This window comes from Lontra canadensis, unplaced genomic scaffold, assembly GCF_010015895.1.
Source record: "Lontra canadensis isolate GAN:19392208 unplaced genomic scaffold, GSC_riverotter_1.0 scaffold66, whole genome shotgun sequence".
Lineage (NCBI taxonomy): Eukaryota > Metazoa > Chordata > Mammalia > Carnivora > Mustelidae > Lontra > Lontra canadensis.
In genome coordinates this window covers 4,616,245-4,638,397 of record NW_022631060.1, presented here as the reverse complement: position 1 = coordinate 4,638,397, position 22,153 = coordinate 4,616,245, and the positions used below count along the sequence as shown (strand labels likewise).

General features: G+C 59.1%; 1 protein-coding gene across 1 annotated transcript; it reads left to right on the top strand.

Annotated features, from left to right (window-relative positions):
• The first annotated feature begins 118 nt into the window (after window positions 1-118).
• On the top strand, window positions 119-20,850 carry EHD1 (EH domain containing 1). The gene is made up of 6 exons (XM_032879409.1): window positions 119-245; window positions 1,425-1,851; window positions 5,673-5,770; window positions 16,803-17,215; window positions 19,601-19,765; window positions 20,117-20,850. Exons 1-6 carry the CDS (start codon window positions 194-196, stop codon window positions 20,639-20,641), a joined length of 1,680 nt encoding a protein of 559 aa, XP_032735300.1. The 5' UTR covers window positions 119-193; the 3' UTR covers window positions 20,642-20,850.
• The last annotated feature ends 1,303 nt before the right edge of the window (window positions 20,851-22,153 follow it).

Sequence of the window (22,153 nt, the reverse complement as noted above, 5' to 3'; positions counted from 1 at the left end):
CCAGAAGGTTGGACATGAGGTCTTCAAGCTCTTGCATGCATTTCAGATCTACCTAGGCGTCCCCCCAACCCCCCCCCCCCCCGCCCCCCAGTGAGGTGTCCGGATACCGGTTACCTAACAATCACAACCCCCAAAGCTCTGACATCACCCGCTGAAGATTCTCACCAGCCTGGCCAGCCAAGGGGGCCGATGTATGGCCAGGAATGATGGCGGGGGAATGAGCGTAATGGAACAGCCAGGAACTGGTAAGGTTGGGGGGGCACGGGTCAGAGGTAAAAGAGGGTAACTGTTGGTGACTCTGAGAGGAAAGCAGAAGTATTTGGGTTTTTTTAATTTCCCCTAAGTTTCCCACAAGATTTCATTGTTGCCCCACATTTCCCCTCCTCCCCACATAGGGAATTTCCGATTTCACTTCCTCAAAACTCGGGCCTCAACTTCCTTTGTACCCCGACCCCTCCTCCCACAGAGGCAGCCTCTTCAGAGAGGCCATCTCGTCTCCCCCATGTCCAATGTCCTTTGTGTCTTCCACTGCCGCGGCCCTCTTCCAAGCCCCAGCGCCACCGGCCTGCGGGGAGCTCAGGCGTCTTGCTGCCTGTCGGATCTTCCCCAGGGACCTCTGACTCCCGCCCCCCCATTCTTCTTTCCCTCGTCACCAGCCGGCCTCCTCTACCACATCTCTCTCTCTCTCTCCCAAAGCAGATCATGAAGGGTGCGAAGTAGTATCAGGGAAGCAGGGGCGGGGAGGCGGCGGGGTAGGGCGGCTCCGACGGGAGGCGCTGCCCCCCCCTTCCCCGGGGGTCCGCCGATACTTCCGGGGATTCCGAGCCAGCGGGGGAGGGAGGACCGTTCGTGGGGGAACTGCGGGTGGGCCGCGCAGCCGGGGAGCTGGGTGTCTAACTGAGCGTCTCGCGGACGTTCGAAGGCCCGTAGGCTCCGGGACCTCTTCGCGCCGGACTCTCGCTTCCCGCCGTCCCAACCGCAGCACTCGCGCGCGCGGCCCCACCGAGGGAGGGGCGAAAACAGGTGCGGTTGCCTCGGCAGCCGGGCCAGGGGCGGGGAGCAGAGCGAGCGGCGCTCGCGATATTTGGAATTGGCCAATGGGAGGCGGGGGAGGGGAGGACGTGGCGCGGAGTTCGCGGGCGGGGCTCCTTCCTCTTCTGCCCTTTTCCCCGCGGCTCCGCGCGGCGGCGGCGGCGGCCGCGGCGGCGGCGGCGCACGCGCCCGAACATGGGGCCCGGCCCTATAAAGGCGGCTCGGCGAGGCGCGCGCTCCACTCCTCAGAGGGCGCTCCGCGGGCAGTGCCGTGCGCCTGCGCAGTACGGGCCGCTCCCCGCCCCCTGCCCCGCCGCCCCTCCGCCGGCCGGCCGGGCCCCGCCTCGGCTCCGCGCCCTCTCCCTGCTCTCAGCCGCCGCTCTGCCCCGCAGCAGCCAGCCCCGTCCCCGCCAGCATGTTTAGCTGGGTCAGCAAAGATGCCCGCCGCAAGAAGGAGCCGGAGCTCTTCCAGACGGTGGCCGAGGGGCTGCGGCAGCTGTATGCGCAGAAGCTGCTGCCCCTGGAGGAGCACTACCGCTTCCACGAGTTCCACTCGCCCGCGCTGGAGGACGCTGACTTCGACAACAAGCCCATGGTGCTCCTCGTGGGCCAGTACAGCACGGGCAAGACCACCTTCATCCGGCACCTAATCGAGCAGGACTTCCCGGGAATGCGCATCGGGCCCGAGCCCACCACCGACTCCTTTATCGCGGTCATGCACGGCCCCACCGAGGGCGTGGTGCCGGGCAACGCGCTGGTTGTCGACCCGCGGCGTCCCTTCCGCAAGCTCAACGCCTTCGGCAACGCCTTCCTCAACAGGTACCCGCCCCTGGCGCCGGGGAGAGGGGGGCGGTGGGGGACCCCCGTGGGGGGACCCCGCACTCGGGTCCCGGCCGTACTGTGGTCGTGGCCCGCCCCCACCCCATCGTCCTTTGTCTCCGAGGCCCCAGCGAGCCCCTCTGCGACCGCTCCCTGGGACAGGGGCCCCTGCCGCTTCGCACCAGAAACCCACCCGGAGGTCTGGCGGTGGGTATCGCCGCCCCCTCCCCCGCTTCGGTCACCCCAGAATTTTCCAGGTTATCAGTTTAACTCCCGCACGGTCCCGCAGGTCCCAGCCCCACTTTCCTCAGAACCCGGGTCAGAGTTGGGAAGGTGAGAGATTCTTGTCTCCACCTCCTCCCAGTGTAGTTAGTCCCAGGCTGGATGCACCGAATTCATTCAAACCAGTCCCTGTCCTCCTCCCTTCCTTCAAGTGGCTGCTGCCTAAGTGTCCTGGAAAAATATGTGAAACTTTTAGTCATTCCCTTTGCTGCTGTGCTGTGCTGTGCTTCCCTGGGGACCGCTGGTTTTGTGTGGGAGGGACAAGGAGGATCTTGTGTGGCCTGCTGAGTTTGGGGGCCGCCCACGAGGTAGCAGACAGATGGAGTGTGAACACTCCCCCTCGGGGGCAGCTCCACAGGCCTGTGCTCTCTTAGGGGTTTCAGGAAGCAGCCTGTCGATAGCACTGGGAGCCCGGGAATGAGATCCGGGCCCTGACTCCCTCACTAGAAGGTACCTTAACCTGTTTGGGCGTCAGTTTCCCCAGTTAGACAGGGGAAATCTTGCTTCTTCGTGATACAGGTCATCCTCCAAGAGTCCAACCGTCATGCTGCTGGGAAGGAAACACATTGATGTTTCTGTGGTGTCCAACATCCAAGTTCACTCTTTTCTAAAGGAACTCAAAGGCGCTTGTCAGTGGTTCTAACCTCCCCGTCCCCACCCCTACCCCCAGGGACATACCAAAGGACTTCACAGATCTGCCTTTCCTGCCACCCCCCATTCAAGGAGTGACTGCACATGCCTTTCAAAGTGTGTGTCAGGGAAGAGCCTAGGAAAGAATCCTTGACTCTTGCCTTCCAGGTCTCCACCCTGTGTGATCACATTCCTTTCCAGACACTGTCCAGCCGCACAGGGTGAACCAGCTTGCTCCCAATCCAGGCCAGTGGCCAGCCTACCTCTCTGTACAGAGCTGACTTTGAGAAGACAGGCAGACTCGTATTACGTTGTTTTGCCCCTTTCGGGCATTTAAGTCCGGCCTCCTGTTTTATGTCTGTTGGCGTTTGTGTGTCACGGCCGGAGCTGTGTAGAGCCCTTTGAGTGAGAGGCATAGCCCTCTTCACCTTGAGCCTTCCTCCAGAGAATCCCTGTGTCCCAGAATTACTGTGCCGGTGGACCCGCAGTTGGCCGGGACTGTTAGCTGGTGGGCACCAGACAGCATTGTGCATAGTTTGGCTGCTGTGCTTGGAATTCCAAATATTATTAGGTCTTGACTTTCACATACAACTATGGGAAGCTAGAAGGAGGGGTGGTGCACCTTCTGTCCTTGGGCCTCCACTTCTGATTGTGAGAGCAGACAGCTTTTGAAAGGAGAAACGGAGTATACGACATATTTCTGAAGTTGGAGACCTAAAATTTCGGTCAGTCGGGATTGTAGACTCATCTGGGCACACACCCCCACCCCCAATCTCGGTGCCTGCTCAGAGGTCTCTGCTGATTTGCTGAGCTCATCAGGGCAGCTTACTGTAGGGCCAACTGGCTGACTGGCCTTCATGTGTCTGGTCACCGCCTACTGCTGCTTCTGCCTGGGAAAAAGAGCACAGGTCAGGGATGCTGGGTCCAGGACAGATACTCTGATGATGTTGGTGCCTCAGGATTCAAGAACCACACTTTGATTTCCCTTTTTTTTTTTTTTTTTTTTAAAGTAGGCTCCACACCTAATATGGGATTGAACCCCTGCCCCTGTGATCGAGTCTCAGGCTCTGCTCACGGAGCCAGCCAGGCACCCCTTATTTTCCTCTTGCCACTTCATCTCCAGAGGGTTCTTGATCACTAAGTGGCCTTATCAGCCCAGGGGTGGGGAGGGGGTGGGGCACGGGTTTGCGCTGGAGCAGAGGCCCCAAGCTGTGTCAGCCTGTGGAGTGCACGGACCGCCAGCCCGCCAGCCAGGGCACACAAAGGGGGCTCTTCTCTGGCTGACACAGCCTCTCCCAGCAGCTTAAAGAGACCTATTGAGTCATGAACTTGACTTTCTGTCCTTTTTACCGTTAAGTGTCTGCTCTAAGACTAAAATCCAATGGAGCAGACCAAGGCAGGCTGCAGGCAAGGTGTCCTAAGAGCAGCCTCTGAAAACTCACTGTGTGGCTGCCACCAGCCACTTGTGGGGTGAGATGCAGTCCGTGTCCTTGCTGGTGGGAGATGAAGCCTCTGTGTCTGTACTGCTTGCTCCCTTTCTTGTTTCCCGCCAGGCTCCTGGGGCTCGGCGGGGCATCTCACTTCCGGGTCTTACCCATTCCCTTACTCGCAGGCCTCCTTTACAAGGCGGTGCTGTGTGTTGTCACTACTCCAGCCGGTTCTACTTTTGGTTCTTTTAATTGGGGCTTCTCTCCTTGACCCTTCCCCGCAGGATCCCCAGGGCTGGCACACCGATAATCAGGGCGTGCGCTGCTGCTGGCAGAGGGAATCACCGGGTCCAAGGTCTGAGGGTCAGCCGGTTCTGCCCCACTGTGCCTGCAGACACCACCCCTCGCCCTGGCAGTCTGCCCCAGGCCTGGCCACTGGTCACTTTGGGGGTGGGAGGGGGGAGGGCGAAACCGTGAACCTTATCAGCTCGGATTCCTCCCCACAGTTGGAAAGGCAGCTTTAAGCCTGCATCCTACAGACAAAGGGTCAGTATTTTCTTTGCTCACAATGTCTTTTTCAGAGGTTGTTAAAGGAGCTTTTTCTGTGGCCAGTAAAGAATCTCTGCTATCAGTTGGGACAGCCCCTTGCTCTTCTGGGCTGTTCTACGCTTAGTGGGAACTTGGGCACGTACGGTTAAGCCCTGGCCCAGGAGTTGCCGACCTCTCTGTGGCTTAAATTTGTCCCTCCTCCGGCCTGCTCCAGCTTTCAGAGAATGGGGTCCAGACTCCCTGTCCCGCCAACCAGCCCACGCATCCCCCAGCTTTTACTGGCCGCCCCCTGCCATCCCTTCATCCAAGCAGTTGGGTGGAGGGGGTAGACTGGTCCCAGCAGCAGTAAGGAAGCCTTTCCCCCCGCTTCGGGGTGTGAGGAAATTTACGAACTCCTACTGTCACCTTTATGTTTCCCTTCTGGAATGGAATGGTGACTTAGGCTCGTGCGGTTTGCACTAACACATCAGCAACTTGAAAGCTGAACTCTTGAACCCTGGGGGAAAAGCTAATGTGAGGGAAATGCTGAGGCAGGCCAGATTGAGCTGCTGGTTGGGTTCTCAGTTTAGACACTACAGAGTTGAGGGGCGCCTGGGTGGCTCAGTCAGTTAAGCTCAGGGTCCTGGGATCAGGCCCTGCCTGGGGCTCCCCGCCCAGCGGGGAGTCTGGTTCTCTCTCTCCCTCTCCCTCTGTTCCTCCCTGCTGCTTGTGCGCTTTCACTCGCACTCTCATAAAATAAAATAAAATCTTTTTTAAAAAAGACAATACAGAGTTCAATGGCCACCCCGGAAACACTAGAAACTCCTTTAAACTCCTTGGTTTGGGAAAAGAAGGCAGAGGTGAAGAGGAGGGTGCACAGAAAGCCCCCTGTCACTTTTAGAGCAGTGAGAGCTGAGTCTTGACATGTCCCCTCTGGCTCTCGCTGCCCTGCAGGTTCATGTGTGCCCAGCTGCCCAACCCGGTCCTGGACAGCATCAGCATCATCGACACTCCTGGGATCCTGTCTGGAGAGAAGCAGCGCATCAGCAGAGGTAAACAGGCTCTGACACAGCCCAGGGTGCCTTCCATCTGCGGTCTGGGACCCGGACCAGATGCTGCCCTTGAGGTCCCTCCCAGCCCAAGTGAGAACCCGTCTGACATTGGCCGGGTATCTGCCCGGCATGCTGAGTCCTGAGGGGGCAGGAGTTGCTCTCTCCCTTGGCTGCCCGGGCTGAGGTTACAGAGAGTTGTCCAGGGGCAAGCACAATCAATCTCGCGTGGCTCTTGTGCTTTCCAGCCCCTGGGGCATGCTGGGAGACGGGCAGACTGGCGAGTTGGCACCTTGGGCTGGCTGTGAGGTCACGGGAAGTCACTCTGTGTCCGGGCTCCAGGTCCCCCAGCCAGCATCGTTGCTCCCCTGGGGCTCCCTCACCTTAGTTGGGGTGTAAAGGCTAAGCCGTCTGAATTCCTGGCAAGCCCAGCAGGTCTGTGAGCGAGCACTTGACTCCAGCCGACAGGAGAAGCTGCAAGGGTTTGTTAAACGTTTGGGGGCTCGTGGAAAGGGGTTTAGTTTGCTCCGGGGTTGGCAGTCAGCAGCCTCCCCAGGGGCTGTGCACACTGGAAGGTTTTTGGGCCGAGTGCAGGGGCACCCGGCCCCCGCTTGTGTCGGCTCCTGTCTCAACTTTGCCACGCTTTCCTGAAGATCGGGTTCAGGATGAGCCTGAGCTGGGCTATGTTTCTGCTGCTGCTCCTTTTTGTGCAGGGGCGGGGAGCCTCGGGGCCTGAATGCTTTCTGGCAGGAGCACGAGAGCAGGCCAGGAGCAGAGCCTACAGCTGCAGATGGGGAAAGGAAAGATCAGGCTTAGACCAGGGGTGGGGGAGAAGCGACCAGATTTGTGTATCATTTACTTGCAAATCTTTCCCCGTGGCCCTTCCCCCCTGAGCTGCCCAGCTTTGGCAGGTTTGCATTTGAAGCCAGCAACCTGGTGTTTGGGGGATGTTTATGTCTGCTGTGGCTCCCAGGGGATGGGGGCCCTGTTCTTGGTGCTGAGAAACCTTGCTTCTCTTTTTTTTAATCCAGGCTGAGGCCCCCTGCCAGTAAGGGCTTACCTCAGAGCTCCCTGAAACTTCTCTCTCAGTCTGGTTTAAGCTCTTAGCTTCTGTACCCTGGTGAGAAAGACAGTCCTGGGAGTTCAAGGGAGCAGCTTTGGGACCCCTTCTGAAAAGGCGAGGGTTAGGGGCTTCTGGCTGGCTCAGTCGGAGGGGCACTCTTGATCTCAGGGTTGTGAGTTCGAGTCCTATATTGGGTTTAGAGATTACTTAAATAAATAATACGGGGTGCCTGGGTGGCTCAGTCCGTTAAGTGTCTGCCTTTGGCTCAGGTGGAGATCCCCCTCACCCCTCCCATCCCAGGACTGAGTCCTGCTTCAGGCTCCCTGCTCAGCGGGGAGTCTGCTCGTCCCTCTGCCCTCCCCCACCTTTGTGCTCTCACTTGCTCTCTTGCTCTCAAATAAATAAATAAAATCTTTAAAAAAAAAAAAAAGAAAACTTTAAAAATAAAAGGGCAAGGCTGTTTTTCCTTTCTTACTGCTCTTGTTCCAAGCTAGTTTTAAGAAAATGCCTGGTAAGCATTAAAGAGAAAGACCCAAAAGGGGGGATTTATCCTCTGTTTACTTCCAGCCTGAGTTATCCTAGAGGGACCTCGTTGGAGGCTCCGTAGTGGTATCTTCAGAATGATCTGGAAGAGTAGGCGGAGGGGCTGCCATGGGGTAGAGAACTAAGCCGCCTCTGGGCTGCGCACAACGCTCCCAGCCCAGGGGTCAGTCGATGCGTACAGGTCTTCGGATAGGGGCCGGGATAGGGACCGTAGCTCACAAAAAGAGGCTTATCATCTCAGACTGTGTTCACTGTGACCTTCAGAGCTGGGAGTTAAGGCATTTGCAGGAAAGGGCACAGGGTTCCTGTGCCCCTTATGACCCCCGTGATTACTGTTTTCCCTCAGTGCTGTGGCGTGCGCCTGCTGGGGGGGGGCGTGTCTTTGACACATCAGCCTGGGTCCAGGGAGCCCAGCGGGCTGATGGGTTGGGAGTGTCGGTCTTGCTTTGGGCACCCTGGCCCTCTCCGCTGGGATGCTCCCCCTGCCCCTGGCCTCCTTTCTTGTTTGGCAAATGGTAGGCAGTGGTGTCCAGACCTCCTCTCTCTGGGATGGGCACCACTGCGGCCCCTCCCTGGGCTGTCGGGGGTGGATCTGTGGACATAGGGTCCATGAAATGGGGGAGGTGTTTGGGGGGACATGCGGTGTGCAGGGCGGTCCCCACCCTCAAGTTGTCTGTGCAGGTGGCAGATTCTCGGAGGAGGAGGCCAGCAGGTGACGCCAGGGCTCTCCTCTGCTTGCCTCTGCCCCCCTCCAGGTGTGAGACGTGGCCCCTCTCTGTCCTGGGGCAGCTGCTCCCCCACCCCATGGTGGGCAGGAAGGTGGAGTGGGGTTTAATCTGATTGGGGGAGGGCTTCCTTCTGTGAAATAGCGAGATCAGACTGATTTTACTAGACGGTTTCTTTCCCTCCAGGACCCAAGGTGTCTTGGTTTCTTCTACTAAAAATTACTAAGTTGGGATTTGCTCTGCAATATGTTTGGTGTGATTGTTTTATCAGCCGGAGAGAGACCATTGCGCATTACCGCTCCGCACTGCTGGCTGTGGTCTTCGAGGGAGGTGGCCGCTAGCTGGACAGGGAAAGGAGTGGCCGTCCGCTCGGAGGCCCCACCCACCAGTCTTTGCAAAGGTCCCGTGTTGCCCTGTCCAGCAGAGGAAGTCAGAGGAGGGCAGTGTGTTCCAGGCTCCGCGGCCAGCTTGCCTGTCTGCTCCCTTTGCTGACAGCATGGAAAGCAGGTGTTTCCCTCTCAGCAAGATAGGGCCAGCAGAAAACCGGGGTCCTGGGCAGGCAGCGTGCATTTCTGTGGTCTGCTGATCTTGTTCCCTGGAAACAAGGTTCTTTTGCATTAGAATTGTTAATTACATTTATGTCCATTTCCCACCCTATCTGCCAGGCCCCTCCTGGCTTCTTCCCCTTTTTCCCCGTTGTCCCTAATGTGCGCAGGAAATACCTTATGGAAAGATAACGCAAGGGCTGTGTAGGCCCAGAGCAGTCAGGATATAGGCCAGGCTCTGCAAGAGACCCCTGAGAATTACTCCAGGAAGAAGGGGTCTCCGTGGGGGTCTCAGGCTGCACTTCCCCTGGTGTGCTAATTGGAGGGACATTTTTTTTTTTAAGATTTTATTTATTTGAGAGAGAGAGAGAGCACGCATGAGAAGAGAGAGGGTCAGAGGGAGAAGCAGACTGCCAAGCAGGGAGCCTGACGCGGGACTCGATACCCAGGCTCCAGGATCATGACCTGAGCTGAAGGCAGTCGTTTAACTAACTGAGCCACCCAGGTGCACATAATCCGAGTGACTTTAAAGATAAAACATTCTCCTGTGTCAGCAGAGAAAGGTGATTTGTGGGGACAGCATTCGTTCTTGAGTGCCGTGTGACTGATAAAGGGCATTCCAAAGGGCATCCAGGGCCTGGTGGGGCGGGCGCCCTTCGCTCCCAGGCTACCGCCTGTGCCTGCGTAGTCACGAGCCGGAGCAGGGATTTCCCACAGCGGGTTCAGGGGTTGTGGGGGGCAGGCACACTCAGGCCGAGGCCCGAGCCTGGGGGTCAGGGGCCTGGCCAGGGCACTCCCTGCCATCGTCACCTTGTGGCCGTGAGCTGGCCATCGTCACTTTTGTGCCTTGATTTCCCCCACGCGAGGTGCGTCCACAGGGAAGTGTTCCTTCAACTTGGGTTTGGAGGCTGACACCCGGCCGGCCTTGGGCCTGCCGTTCTGCATGCCGTCTGCACCAATGCCTGGTGAGGCGGCGCCCCTTAGCTGTCACACAGCTACACGCAGGAAGCCCTGCTGCCTTCCAGATGAGGAGGCTGAGGCTTGGGAAGGTTAAATCGTTGGCACAAGGCTGCGCGGGCAGGTGTGTGTCTGTGGGCCCAGCAGGAGCAGTGCTCCCGCCACCCAGCCACCCGCCACCCTGTTACAGAGAGGGCACACTCCAGCCGGGCCCACCGAGCACTGAGAGCCCAGATCGGGCATGTCTTTGACCCCGTTGGGTGGTGACATTGCGGGGCTTCTGAGCTCTCCTGACAGTTCTCTCCCAGCCGCAAGTCAGACTCTGCGTTCACAAATGGACCCAAGGTCTGGGGCTTGGAACACCATGCTGGGCTGGTGTCTTCTTCCTTTTCCCTGTTCTCTGCCTCTAGCCGGGATCACCTCCCCGCCCCAGACCCTCTGTGGATGGGTGTAGGACCCCTGGCCACGGCTGGCTTCTCACTGGCCCTCCTGCTGACTGGGCCTGGTTCCCAGGCTCCCTCCAAGCCTGGAAACCTCCCCAGGAGGCAGGTAGGGCCTTCCAGGGGCAGACCTGAAGTCCTCTGACTCTGAGGGGGCCCGTGCTGTGGGCAGCCCCCTGTTCCTGCTGACCCTTGCGACTGCCTCCAGAGCTGCCCCACCTCTAAAGGCCCTCCGTCCAGGTCAGGGTTCTCTGCAGCCCATAGAATGCTCCATGAGATGGCCTGCAAGCCTCTGGCTAGGCCACGCGCCGCACCCCTCTTGGACTCCCCGTGCACACAGAGTGGATGAGGATGGACGGTTCGGGCCCAGCTCTGTACTTGAGCCGGGGACCCTGGGGAGTTCCTGCATCCCGTGTGCTGACCCCTTGCCCTGGTACCTCATGCTCAGTGACATGTTTAGCCAGCGTCAGCTCATTACAAACAGATGTCCAAAAAATCCAGGAATTCCCAGACTTTGATTAGAAAGACATTTCTCTGACTAACACCCCGAGGAGGCCAGAGGCTAGGGAAGCACTGACTCAGCCGGAGTTTCCCTTCCTGGCCCCCTGGACGCCTCCAAGCCTCCCTCTCGCCCCCGCCCCACCCCTACTCTGATCCCCGGACAGCTTTTGGCCCAGCCTTTGGCGGGAATGCAGCAGCTCTGCTGAGAGGCGTGGGCCGCCGCCTGCGGGGGAGTGGGACCAGCCGGCGCCCGGCACCTGCTGGCTCTGGGGGCTGCGAACGTTCTGTTTATATTCGGTGGTACGGGGCATTCTTTGAGCGTGAGAGGTGGTCGTCGCCCACACAGCCCTCCAAGTCTGCACTCCTTGAGCCCGAAATACAGTTCCTGTGTGTAAATGAGACAAACATTTACCAGCGCTTACGGGCCGCCAGGCACCACTTCGGTGCCTGCAGCAGCCCCGAGCGTTAGAGACGGGACGTCCCCACGTCACAGACGGAGAAACAGGCTCCGAGAGGGGCCTCGGCCTGCTGGGGTCACGCAGCTGGTTGTGGAGTGGAGGGCTCCGGATTCAAGTGCCCGCCTGATTGCAGAGGCCATCGGTCCTTCCCTGCCCTTTGCCCATTTCCCAGTCACAGCTACTGAGGTCTTCGCTCTGTTAGGCACGCAGCTCAAGGAAGCATTTGCGTAACCATCGCCATGATCAGCAAATGGTCTTTCCATCAGTCTGGAAAGTTCCGTGCTCCCCTTCGTAGTCCCCTGTGGTCCCCAGCAACCACGGACCTGATACTTATCCCTGAGGTTTTGCCTTGTCTAGAATGCCCGGTACAAGTCTTCCATGCTTGGGGGCGTTCTCATATTTGAGAACATCGACCCATCATTCCTCCTGTGTACCTCATGCCTGATCCATTCACCTGCCGAAGAGCCTTGGCGTTTCCAATTTGGGGCTGTTTTGAATAAAGCTCCTACAGACATTTGCACAGTACAGTGTGGGGTTCAGTTTCTTTCTTTTTTTTTTAAGATTTTATTTATTTATTTATTTGACAGACACAGATCACAAGTAGGCAGAGAGGCAGGCAGAGAGAGGGGGAGGCAGGCTCCCCACTGAGCAGAGAGCCCGATGTGGGGCTCGATCCCAGGGTCCTGGGATTATGACCTGAGCCGAAGGCAGAGGCTTTAACCCACTGAGCGCCCCCAGGCGCTCCATGGAGTTCAGTTTCTTAATTTCTTTTGGGTCAGTGCCTAGGAGTGGGGAGGCCCCTTTCTCCTCGCCGCTGAGCAACACCAGGAAAATCCTTCCCTGAAGAGAGTGCCTGTGAGAGGAAGTTCGGCCACCACGTTGGTCCTCTCTCAGCTCCTTCATCGTCCCCTTGCTGTCCCGCGCCCCCTCTCCTGCGCCCAGCACTGGTTGGAAACGTGTGTGGTGGGAGCCATGGCAAGAAATACCAAGGCCCACGCAGCTTGAATGGCAGGAAACAAAAGTCATTTGCAGACAAGCCCTCTATTGTTGATGTTCTAGAAACTTGGAATGTATGAAGCAGCTTTTCCCCCAGCTGCTGGAACTACCTGTATTTGGAGGGTGCCAGGAGAGGGCGAGGACCTGTCACAACTGCCTTTCTTCCGAAACTCTGTGCTTGTGGCGGGGAGCGGGACACTTGTCAGGACGGCAGACCTGGTGAGGAGCCCGAGGGGCCCGGACGAGGCTGGGTGAGGACAGAGCGGAGACGGCCGGCACGTTTGGACGTCCTGTTCGCGTGGCCCTGTGTGTTTGCTTCCCAAGGCCGAGCCCAGCCCTCAGCCAGGTTGCCCCGAGGGCACAAGCGACTCTTCTTTGTCCTCTCTTCCCTGGTCCCCATGTCTATGCGCTGAGACTGACCGCGGTAATAACCCTTCTCAGTGCACGGTTCGGTGACATCGAGTACGTTCGTGGTGTTGTGTGACGGTCCCCACCGTCTGCCTTTCAGACTTTTCCATCTTCCAGACAGAAACTGTATCCCCATTAACTACTCGTTCTCCGTTTCCCCCTCCCCGCAGCCCCTGGCCCCCTCAGCTCTCCTTTCTGTGTCTGCGGACATTGGATGCATGGAATTGTGCAGCATTGGTCCCTTTGTGCCCAGCTTATTTTAAAATTTTTCCAAAGTCCCAGAACTTTCTGTGCGAAGTCTTGCCCCTTATCAGAGACGGCACTGGCTTTTCCTCACACTGTGGATTCAGGGACCAAATGCGTCCTGAGGCCGAGGCTGACCCCTCGTGTGTCCCGAAGCCTGGAGGCTCACCGCCTTGGGTGATGCCTAGGGTGGGGGCACTGGCCTCGACTGAGGCTTCGGCGCTGCTGCCGCTGTGGGTCCGGCTCTGGAGACACCATCCATCAGGCCAGAGTGTGAGGGTTTGGTGGACAGATGGGTGCCGGGTGGGCGTGGCAGTGGCTGCAGCCACGTGGGTATGCATGGTGATGATGTCACACACGCCCAAGTGCCATGACCCTTTTCGTGACCCATGGACGTACTTGGCCAGACACCGTGTCTCCCGCCCCGTAATTGGGAGCATTTTTCATAATAAACAGGAAATTTTATTCACCTGCACAAAAAAAATGGACTTAGCTCTGTTGCCTCCAGCTTCAGGTGTTGGCGGATAACGGGGTTTGGGGGGGGCGGGAGGGAGCACTTGGAGTTCTTGGCTCTTCCCGTGGTGACTCGGGCGCCACGATTCAGAGATGGCTGCTCCCCCTCCTCCTCTCTGTCATTCCTGGAGTCTTTCTGGGCCCCTATCAGCGGGGGACATTGGGTGGAGGCCGGGGGCTGAGCTCAGCTCCCTCTGCGCTGTCCTGACTCCCGGGCCAAAACGAACTTGGCCTGGAGCCCAGCCCATCAGGGAACCCCTGGTTCCAGCACCTCGCCTCTGGCGTCGCTGCCTCCCTAGCCGTGCGAATCTGGGCTCGTTCAGCGTGCGGAGGTCTGAGGACAGGCAGGGTGGCGAGGGCAGGAGTTGGGCCTCGGTTTTGCTGAGCGGGAGCCATCGTGCAGTCCTGAGTCAGTGCTTTTCCAGCGCTGACCGGCCGCTCCCGGCACCAGCCAAGCAAGGCTCCCTGCCAGCTTCCCTCGCCTGCGGCTCTGCCCTCCCTTCGCGGTTTCTGCCCGGGGCTTCTCTCAGAGCCAACCGCGTGGTGTCCGGGGCCGTGGGGGCCGCGTCCTCTGCCCCCGGCGGCCTGTGGTGCTGGCTCAGGCCTCCTCACACCCTCTGGGCACGGACAGTTGGGTGGTCCGGATGTTTCCCACCCTCAGCATGGGCCTTAGGTAGGCCGATGGCTGCCCTGCCTGGGCTCAAGTTCAGATTCTTGGAGGCTTTACTGCCCCGCCCCCCACCCCTTCCACCCCAGTCCATCTCCCCTCCCATCGCCCCCCTTTGGAAACTCCAGCCGGTCGAGGGGCCGGTTCTGATCGGGGTGCCCTGTCTCGCTGGCGCACTGGGCGGGGGCACGGATTGCCCATTGGAGCTGTGGCGAAGCTGCGTGCTAAGTCAACGGAAATAGTGAATTTGAGGTTTTCCTGAGGGTTCAGTCTCACCCCGAGGACGAAAGCTGACCTCTGGCCCCAGGACCAGGCTGAACTTTGGTGACTCTCAGTTCTGACTGGTAGTGCTGGCCCAGGCCCCTCGGCCACTCCTGCCTGACAGCGTGCGTGTGTGCGTGCGTGCGTGTGTGACCTGATCTCATCTGCTCTATAGTCAGAGAAGGAGGAATTGTTTCTGGAATTCCACAAATCGAGAAATCGTAACTCAGGAGTGAGGGACAGCGGGTCGCAGTCAGCGCCCGGTGCTGGGAGTCGAATCCGGGTCTGTCTTGGTTAAGAGCCCGTGTTCTTTCTGAATGCTTAAGTGTGGGGTGAGGCTTGGAATGCTGTGGCTTTGGGCATACAGTTCTGCAGCGCACTTGAACCTGGGGAACCTGGTGGCCAGAATGTTTATCCTTCACCCCTCGACATGCCCTACCATAAACTGTATATCTTAAAGCCCTGGCAGTGGGGGCCCTGGTTCTGGCCTGAGTAGAGGTGGTCTCTTGGGGATCCCATTTGGGGACCTGCATTCAGTCCAGGAGCCTTGGCAGGACCTGGAGCAGCTGGATACCTCCCAGCTGACCTACTGAGCAGGTTCCCCTGGGGCTGGGGAGGGCTGCCCTCCCCACTCATGGCGCTGTCGGTCACTCTGTCCTTTTTCTCTGTTCTCTCCCTCTACCTGGTACTTTTCTGTAACTTGTAGTCCACACGGTTCATGGCGACATCCCAGTGTGTTCAGGGGTGGTGAGCATGTTGTGCAGGCAATGCTAGCCTGGGGCAGGCTGTCAGGACCAGGAGGGTGGTGGGCCCTGTGGCTGGCCGGGGTCTCAGGCTCTTCTCTAGGGAAACAGCTTTTCCAGCTTACTTTCAGGAGCTCGACTGTGCTCTGGGGTATGTTTGCTGCTGCTTAAGAGGCCCGGCCTGTGTTGGACACAGCCTGTGGGGAGTTGGTGGAGAACCAGGAGCCCAGGGACAAGGAGACTAGCCCAGAATCACCCAGAGAGGAAACGGTAGCTCGGGGGCTTTGAGCCAAGCTTCCCAAAGACTCTTAGGCCATTGTTGTCACGTGGTCTTCCTACATCTTCTCATCTTTATTCCTAAAAGTTGAGAAATAGGGGCGCCTGGGTGGCTCAGTCGGTATGTGTCTGCCTTCAGCTTGGTTCAGGATCCCAGGGTCCAGGGATTGAGCCCCGTGCTGGGCTCCCTGCTCAGCGGGGAGTCTGCTTCTCCCTCTGGCTTGTGCTTGCTCTCTCTCTCTCTCTCTCTCTCTCTCTCAAAGAAATAAATAAAATATTACAAGTAAAAAAATTCAAGATGAGAAATAGAACCTTCCCTCCTCCTGGGGGCAGTGGAAGAAGTGGAAACATTTCGAAGAGACGTGACTGTGAAATAGGGTACAGGTTAAAGTGCTGTTGCAGAGACCCAAAAATCCTTTGGCTTAAATCAGAGATCAGCTAGTTTACGTGGAAAGAAACAGCCCAAGGCCATCCTGAACGTTCAGCTTTCATCTCGGAACTCAAGGTGGTTACTCCTGCTCCTGCTATCACATCTGCATTCCATTCCTTAGGAGGGGAAAAGAGGACAAAGGTCTTAGAGACCTTGTTCATGTCTGCTGCAGGAGAGGGTAGGAGATGCGGTCTTAAACTGGCGGGCCGGAAGTCAGCTAGAACTGGTCCATTCTGTCTTTCGAGGGAGAGCTCCGCTGAGCAGTTTGTGCTGCACTTGGCCCCGTCCACCAGGAGGCTTCCACTGGACGGTGGGAGACTTGGAGTTGAGAGCTAAACTTGATGTAGTCCAGCTACCCCATTTTAGAGAAGCTTTTAAGACCTAGGGGGTGGGGTGTGGTACGTAGCATTGCATAGGCTTATCTGGGCCGCAGAGATGGGCTAGAGTTAATGGTTTGGGCCGTAGGCCTGTTGTCTCCATCCTACGGCTGAACTCTGCTGCTGAAGACACGGGCAGCCACAGACGGTCCAGAGGAATGTGGCCATATCCCAGTAAAACTCCGACATATGGAGCAGGTGATGGGCCAGCTGCCGTTGGCCAGCCCCTGCTGTGGAGAATAAATGAGGTTCCTAGAGGAGGGGGTGCCGGCACGGGTGCCCCGCAAGTAGCAGCTGCAGGTGTCACAGCTGTTCCTTACTGTCCTTGTCATACAAGAGCATCTCGCCAGCAGGCCACAGCCCGGGTCTCTGTTCTTCTCGCCATACCATGCTGAGCTCCCCTCCTTGTCCTTGTCGCCTTAGAGCTCATACTTCGTGACTTCTTTTCTTTCTTTTGAGATTTTATATATTTATTGAACAGCAAGAATGAGGATGAGCAGGACGGTGTGGGGGGGTAGTGGGAGGGGGAGAAGCAGACTGCCCGCTGAGCAGGGAGCCCCACGCAGGGCTGGATCCCGGGACCTGAGCCGCCAGCAGACGCTTAATGCGCTGACCCACCCAGGCACCCCTGGATTTTGTGACTTTTTCTGCGTTATTTATCTGTGGCGCACCTCTCCATGCCAGGTGCTATGTGAGCGACGGTTACACCGGGTGGACACAGAAATAGGGGGACCCAACGCCCCTGCACTCAGGGTGCTGTGCTGGCCCTGTGCGGACATGGTGGGGATTTAAATGAGCCCAGGCTGGGCAGTCCCAGTCGAGTCGGGGAGGAGAGCCTCAGAGCAGCCCAGCCCCTGGTGCCCCTGAGCTCAGCCCGCTCTTCCCACAGGGTACGACTTCGCCGCCGTGCTGGAGTGGTTCGCTGAGCGGGTGGACCGCATCATCCTGCTCTTCGATGCCCACAAGCTGGACATCTCGGACGAGTTCTCTGAGGTCATCAAGGCCCTCAAGAACCACGAGGACAAGATCCGCGTGGTGCTGAACAAGGCGGACCAGATTGAGACCCAGCAGCTGATGCGGGTCTACGGGGCCCTCATGTGGTCCCTGGGCAAGATCATCAACACTCCCGAGGTGGTCAGGGTCTACATCGGCTCCTTCTGGTCCCACCCGCTACTCATCCCTGACAATCGCAAGCTCTTTGAGGCGGAGGAGCAGGACCTCTTCAAAGATATCCAGTCTCTGCCCCGAAACGCTGCCCTCCGGAAGCTCAATGACCTCATCAAGCGGGCGCGGCTGGCCAAGGTAGACTTGGGGGGTGGGCTGCTGGGGGGCCCCAGGATCGAGCTGCCATGGCTCTGGGGTGCCCGAGACCCGTCCCGTAACCCACTGCCACACCGTTGCCCTGTGTCTAAAAGGATCCTCTCTGCACCCGTGGGTGTGGCCCTTTCTCAACTGAGTCCTCCTGGTGCGTGCAGACATTAAGCGGGAGGGGAGCGCTGGGCCCGGTGCAGCCTGGGAAGTGGGGAGGAGGCGAGGGCAGGGCTTACCGGCTTCCCCTCCCAGGCCTGTCGAGCATTCCGCACGGGCGGGCTGCTGGGACACAGTGGGGACTGACACGCACTGTCCCTGCCTTTCCAGCACGCCCCAGTCGTACCAGGAAGGCAGAACGTGTGGAGGAAAGTCAGGCCCGGTTGTTTGTCCTGTCGTGGGATGCCGCGGGTGGGCATGGACGCATACGCTGGGACAGGAGGGAGCTAGCGGAGAGATGGGGGGCAAGCCTGTCGGCTGAGGGAGAACCCTGGGTGGCCTTGGTCCCCAGCGGTCTCGAGAGCCATCCCCCCCGCCCCGGGAGGCACAGGGCCCACTGGCGCCTGCTGGCGGCATCCAGATTGCTCAAAAGCCTGGAATCTCGACACCTGCCTACAGACTTCAGGGAGACCCCAGCTTGGCTGGGGCTGGGAATGAAGGCGGATGCCGCCAGCAGGCCCTTTGGTCACGGAGGGGCAGAACACATCCCGCAGTGTAGCCCGGCCACCTCTGTGCACGTGTGCGGATCCTAGATCCATGGGGCTCCGAGCTCGGCCTCAGCGGGGACCCCGAGCATCAGCACTTCTCTGACGACTTGGCCGTGGAGGGCAGGGGTGTTCACACCCGCCTCAGGGCTCTGGAGGTGCAGGAAGGGGTTCCGTGGGGGTTAGGGCTTCGGCAAAGGCAGTCCTGTGGCTGGTGAGACACAGTCACCCTAGGCTCCCCATTAAAGGACCGAGGAGGGGTGCCTCCCCTCCAGTGGCAGGCCCCCTTCAGCGAGAACCAAGAGGAGCCCTGTGGCCCGGGCTCCTGGCTCTGGGAACCCACATGTGTGCAGCTCTGGCTTTTGAGCGTCCGCCATGGGCCCCACACGGTGGCTCAGGCTGCGCTACACCATTGTGAGGCCTGAAATCAGGTGGCATTTTGGTGCTCACTGTCCTGAGTAAAAAGAATTCAACATTCACGTATGTCCGTGTTTCCACGCTGGTTACCCGGAACGCTCATGGATCCCGCCGGAATGTGCTAGAAGGACAAGCTCTCGGGCCCCACCCCACATGGCTGAGCCGTCTGGGGACCTGTCTGCACAGTGAGGTCGCAGGATCTGCTCTGGGGGATCCAGGGACACTCAGTTTTCCACATGTCTCACTTCTGGAAGCTTCCCAGTGAGGGGGTTGGTTCTGGGAAGGGAACCCGTGAGAAAACCCGTGTCACTGGCTCCTGGCCTCCCATTTCCAGGCTGCAGGGAAGGGCAGAGCTCCGCCCTCTTTGTCCAGTGCACCAGCACCCGCAACGTCTCCCACCAGAGGGGCCACCTGTGCCCCCGCGCAGCCTCATTCAGGGAGAGAACGGAGGGCGGGCTCTCCATTCACCGATAAGTGGAGTGTAATCGCCTGGCCTGCGGGCACCCTGAGTCACCGGGCCCGAAAACCCCAAGGCTTCCGATCTTGTCCCGCACCTGTGGGTTCCAGACGGCCTCCTTTTCCTGGAGCGAGTGGTTTTTCATGCCCAGCCGCACGGGCCGGTGATGGGCAGAGCGGTGGCTGTCCTGCTGCCGCAGGCCTGCTTCCCTCGGGCCGTTCTCAGCCGGTGGGGCTCCCAGCCCGGGGCACACAGGGTCCGGCTTGTGGAGGGGCTTTGAGGGGGTCGAGTTGGCAGGGCTGGGAGTAGGAGGGTGAGGCTGGCTGCCTGCAGCCCTTCACGCCTGGACGTTCCTTGGCAAGTCAGTGGGATCCGAAAGCCCGTGGCCTTGGAAGGCAGCCAACGCTACCAGCCCACTGAGGGAAGTGAAGGGTGTGGCACCCTTCGTTGGCAGTTGTCAAAGTAAGGTACCGAGCTTTGAGGAACTTCAAAACATCTGGGCGAAGGCTTATGTGCTTTTCCTAACACTTACTCATTCTGAGCTGTCTGGGTAATAAACTGAGCGGAGCTCGGGCTGCATTGGGGTTTTGTGACCTTGACGTCAGCGGCCCCCAGTGTGCGCGTGCGGATGGCGGGACAGCAGGCCCCGTATCTCTGCTGTGGGATGGGGAGCTGGGGGTGTGCCCGGCACCGCAGAGAACACGGGCCCTGGGTGGCTGCGGCCGGTCCCTGGTGACCTCAGCCTCCTGGGGCAGCCCATCTTCGGCCCCTCCCGACACGATGTCCCTTCCTGTTTTCCAGGTCCACGCCTACATCATCAGCTCCCTCAAGAAGGAGATGCCCAATGTGTTTGGGAAAGAGAGCAAAAAGAAGGAGCTGGTGAACAACTTGGGAGAGATCTATCAGAAGATCGAGCGGGAGCATCAGATCTCCCCCGGGGACTTCCCGAGCCTCCGCAAGATGCAGGTATGGCTGCCCCGCTTGGCCTCCCACACAGGGGCCCCCCGAGTTCAGTGGCAGCACCCCACCGCGGGCCATGACACTGCAGAGGGGAATGTGGTGACTCACCCTGAGCGGTGGGGGAAAGGGCGGGGCACCAAGCCTCCCAGCACCATCAGGGCTCATCCCTCGCCCCACCACCCCCCTACCGACCCCAGCCCTCAAAGGGAAGATGCTGTTGCCACTTTGACCTTACAAGCTCCAGAGCCAAGGCCGAGGGGCGAGCCAGGGTAGGGTCATGACCTGGGCCCAGCTCTTGCCTGGCGTGGCATCTGCAGGGACCTAACCCGGCCTTCCCCCATCCCCTGCCTACCACAGGAGCTCCTGCAGACTCAGGACTTCAGCAAGTTTCAGGCCTTGAAGCCCAAGCTGCTGGACACGGTGGACGACATGCTGGCCAACGACATCGCCCGGCTCATGGTGATGGTGCGACAGGAGGAGTCCCTGATGCCCTCCCAGGCCGTGAAGGGTGGCGCCTTCGACGGCACCATGAACGGGCCCTTCGGGCACGGCTACGGCGAGGGCGCCGGTGAGGGCATCGATGACGTGGAGTGGGTGGTGGGCAAGGACAAGCCCACCTACGACGAGATCTTCTACACCCTGTCGCCTGTCAACGGCAAGATCACGGGCGCCAACGCCAAGAAGGAGATGGTCAAGTCCAAGCTGCCCAACACGGTGCTGGGGAAGATCTGGAAGCTGGCCGATGTGGACAAGGACGGGCTGCTAGACGACGAGGAGTTTGCCCTGGCCAACCACCTCATCAAAGTCAAGCTGGAAGGCCACGAGCTGCCCGCTGACCTGCCTCCACACCTGATCCCACCCTCCAAGCGGAGGCACGAGTGACCGCCCTGAGTGACCACCAGCGCGGCCCCCTGGGGGGGAGGGGCCATAAAGACTGAGCCGCGGTTCCTCGGCTCTTGCGAAGGAAAACCACCATTTTTTTTTCAGGCTGTTCCTGGGCCCAGCAGGGAGGCGGGTGGTACTTGTATGTGAATGATGGAATTTTGTGCACAAGAACTATGGATATTTTTAATATATAACGTTAGAGGCAGCGTTCTTTCTTGCCTCCTCCATCTGACAGCCCCACACACGTGAGCCCCTGTCCTCCCTGCCTCCGGCTCTACTGTACAGCACATGCCCTCCCCCCGCAGCTGTGGGGACCCCGGGGCCATGTGTAGACAGGAACCCCAGCATTCCCGCTGGTTTCTAAGCTGAGTGCCGCTTTGCTGAGCCCATGGCTCCTTCCCTGTCCAGCTCTGCCCCCTCCCCACGCTCCCGGAATAAGCTGGTCTGGTGCCTTCCACCTCGCCCTCCCGGGAAGCCCTCATGCGCAGACCCTGCTCTTCGCTCTCACATCTCCCCCCACCCCAGCTTGAAAGTCACAGAAACAAGCCCAGCTCCCATTTTTATGAGCTCCAGGGAATGAGGAGGGATGTGAGAACGTCCCTCAGAAAAACATAAGCTACTTTTGTTCCGTGAAGTGACACCTTTCCTACTTGACCGAAGTTTCCAGTAACTTTGCAACTAGGGGCATCTCCACCCAGGAACCGTGGGATGTGGAGAGCACACCCTGTCTGGGACCCCAGGGTTTCCTGCCTCTCCCTTTCACTCTCCTGGAACATTCTGGTGTCCCTCCTCCCCTACCTCGGATGCGTGGTGGCCTCCATGAGTCTGGCCTGGCTTGGTGCTCCAGCCCGGGCCTTGCGTCCAGACATCAGAGACCAGGGACAACCTGCTCCTTCCTGCTCTTCCATCCATTCCCCGCTGAAGCTCTCTCCTCCCTTCTCCCCTCGAGCAAAGAAGGGCAGTGGATGTCTCGGATGCCCTGAGAATCACATCCCTCTGGGCTGAGGGATGGGACTGGAGACCGTGAGCAGAGCAGCCGGGGCAGGCCGCCTCTCGGCTTTGCCTTGGCTGGGTTCTCCCAGCATGCGGGGGTAGCCAGGACGCACCCCACTCACTGGCTTCCTGCTGGAGCCACGGGCAAGGGAGCACGTGTCCCACCAGGCACCCCCCCCCCCCAGGCCAGGTCTCAGGGACTCCTCCATTGGACCTCTTCTGTGCCCCTGACCCCAGCCCCCTAGTGTTGCTCCCGGGCTCCCGCAGGGTCTGAGTTACCTGTGCTGGCTTCGGCCCACCAGTGTGTGCAGTATCAGCCGAGGGCCGCGGCAGCCTCCCCGTTGCGAAGTCGCCGTGAGGGGCCCTAGCTCAACCCCACCTGCCTATGGCAAGGAAAAGCAACGGAAGATGGCTTTTTTTTTTTTCTTGCATTAAAAAACAGGTTGACTTGCACTGAAGCTGGTTTTTGGTGCTAAGTTGTCTCTCCCTGGGGCCTGCCCCGCACAGCCCCTGCTG

Excerpts from the sequence above, each read along its gene's own strand:
- EHD1 (XM_032879409.1), top strand. The coding sequence starts at position 194 with ATGGCCAGGAATGATGGCGGGGGAATGAGCGTAATGGAACAGCCAGGA. Across the intron at positions 1,852-5,672 it reads GGCAACGCCTTCCTCAACAG|GTTCATGTGTGCCCAGCTGC; the intron begins GTACCCGCCCCT and ends GCTGCCCTGCAG. Across the intron at positions 5,771-16,802 it reads GAAGCAGCGCATCAGCAGAG|GGTACGACTTCGCCGCCGTG; the intron begins GTAAACAGGCTC and ends CTCTTCCCACAG.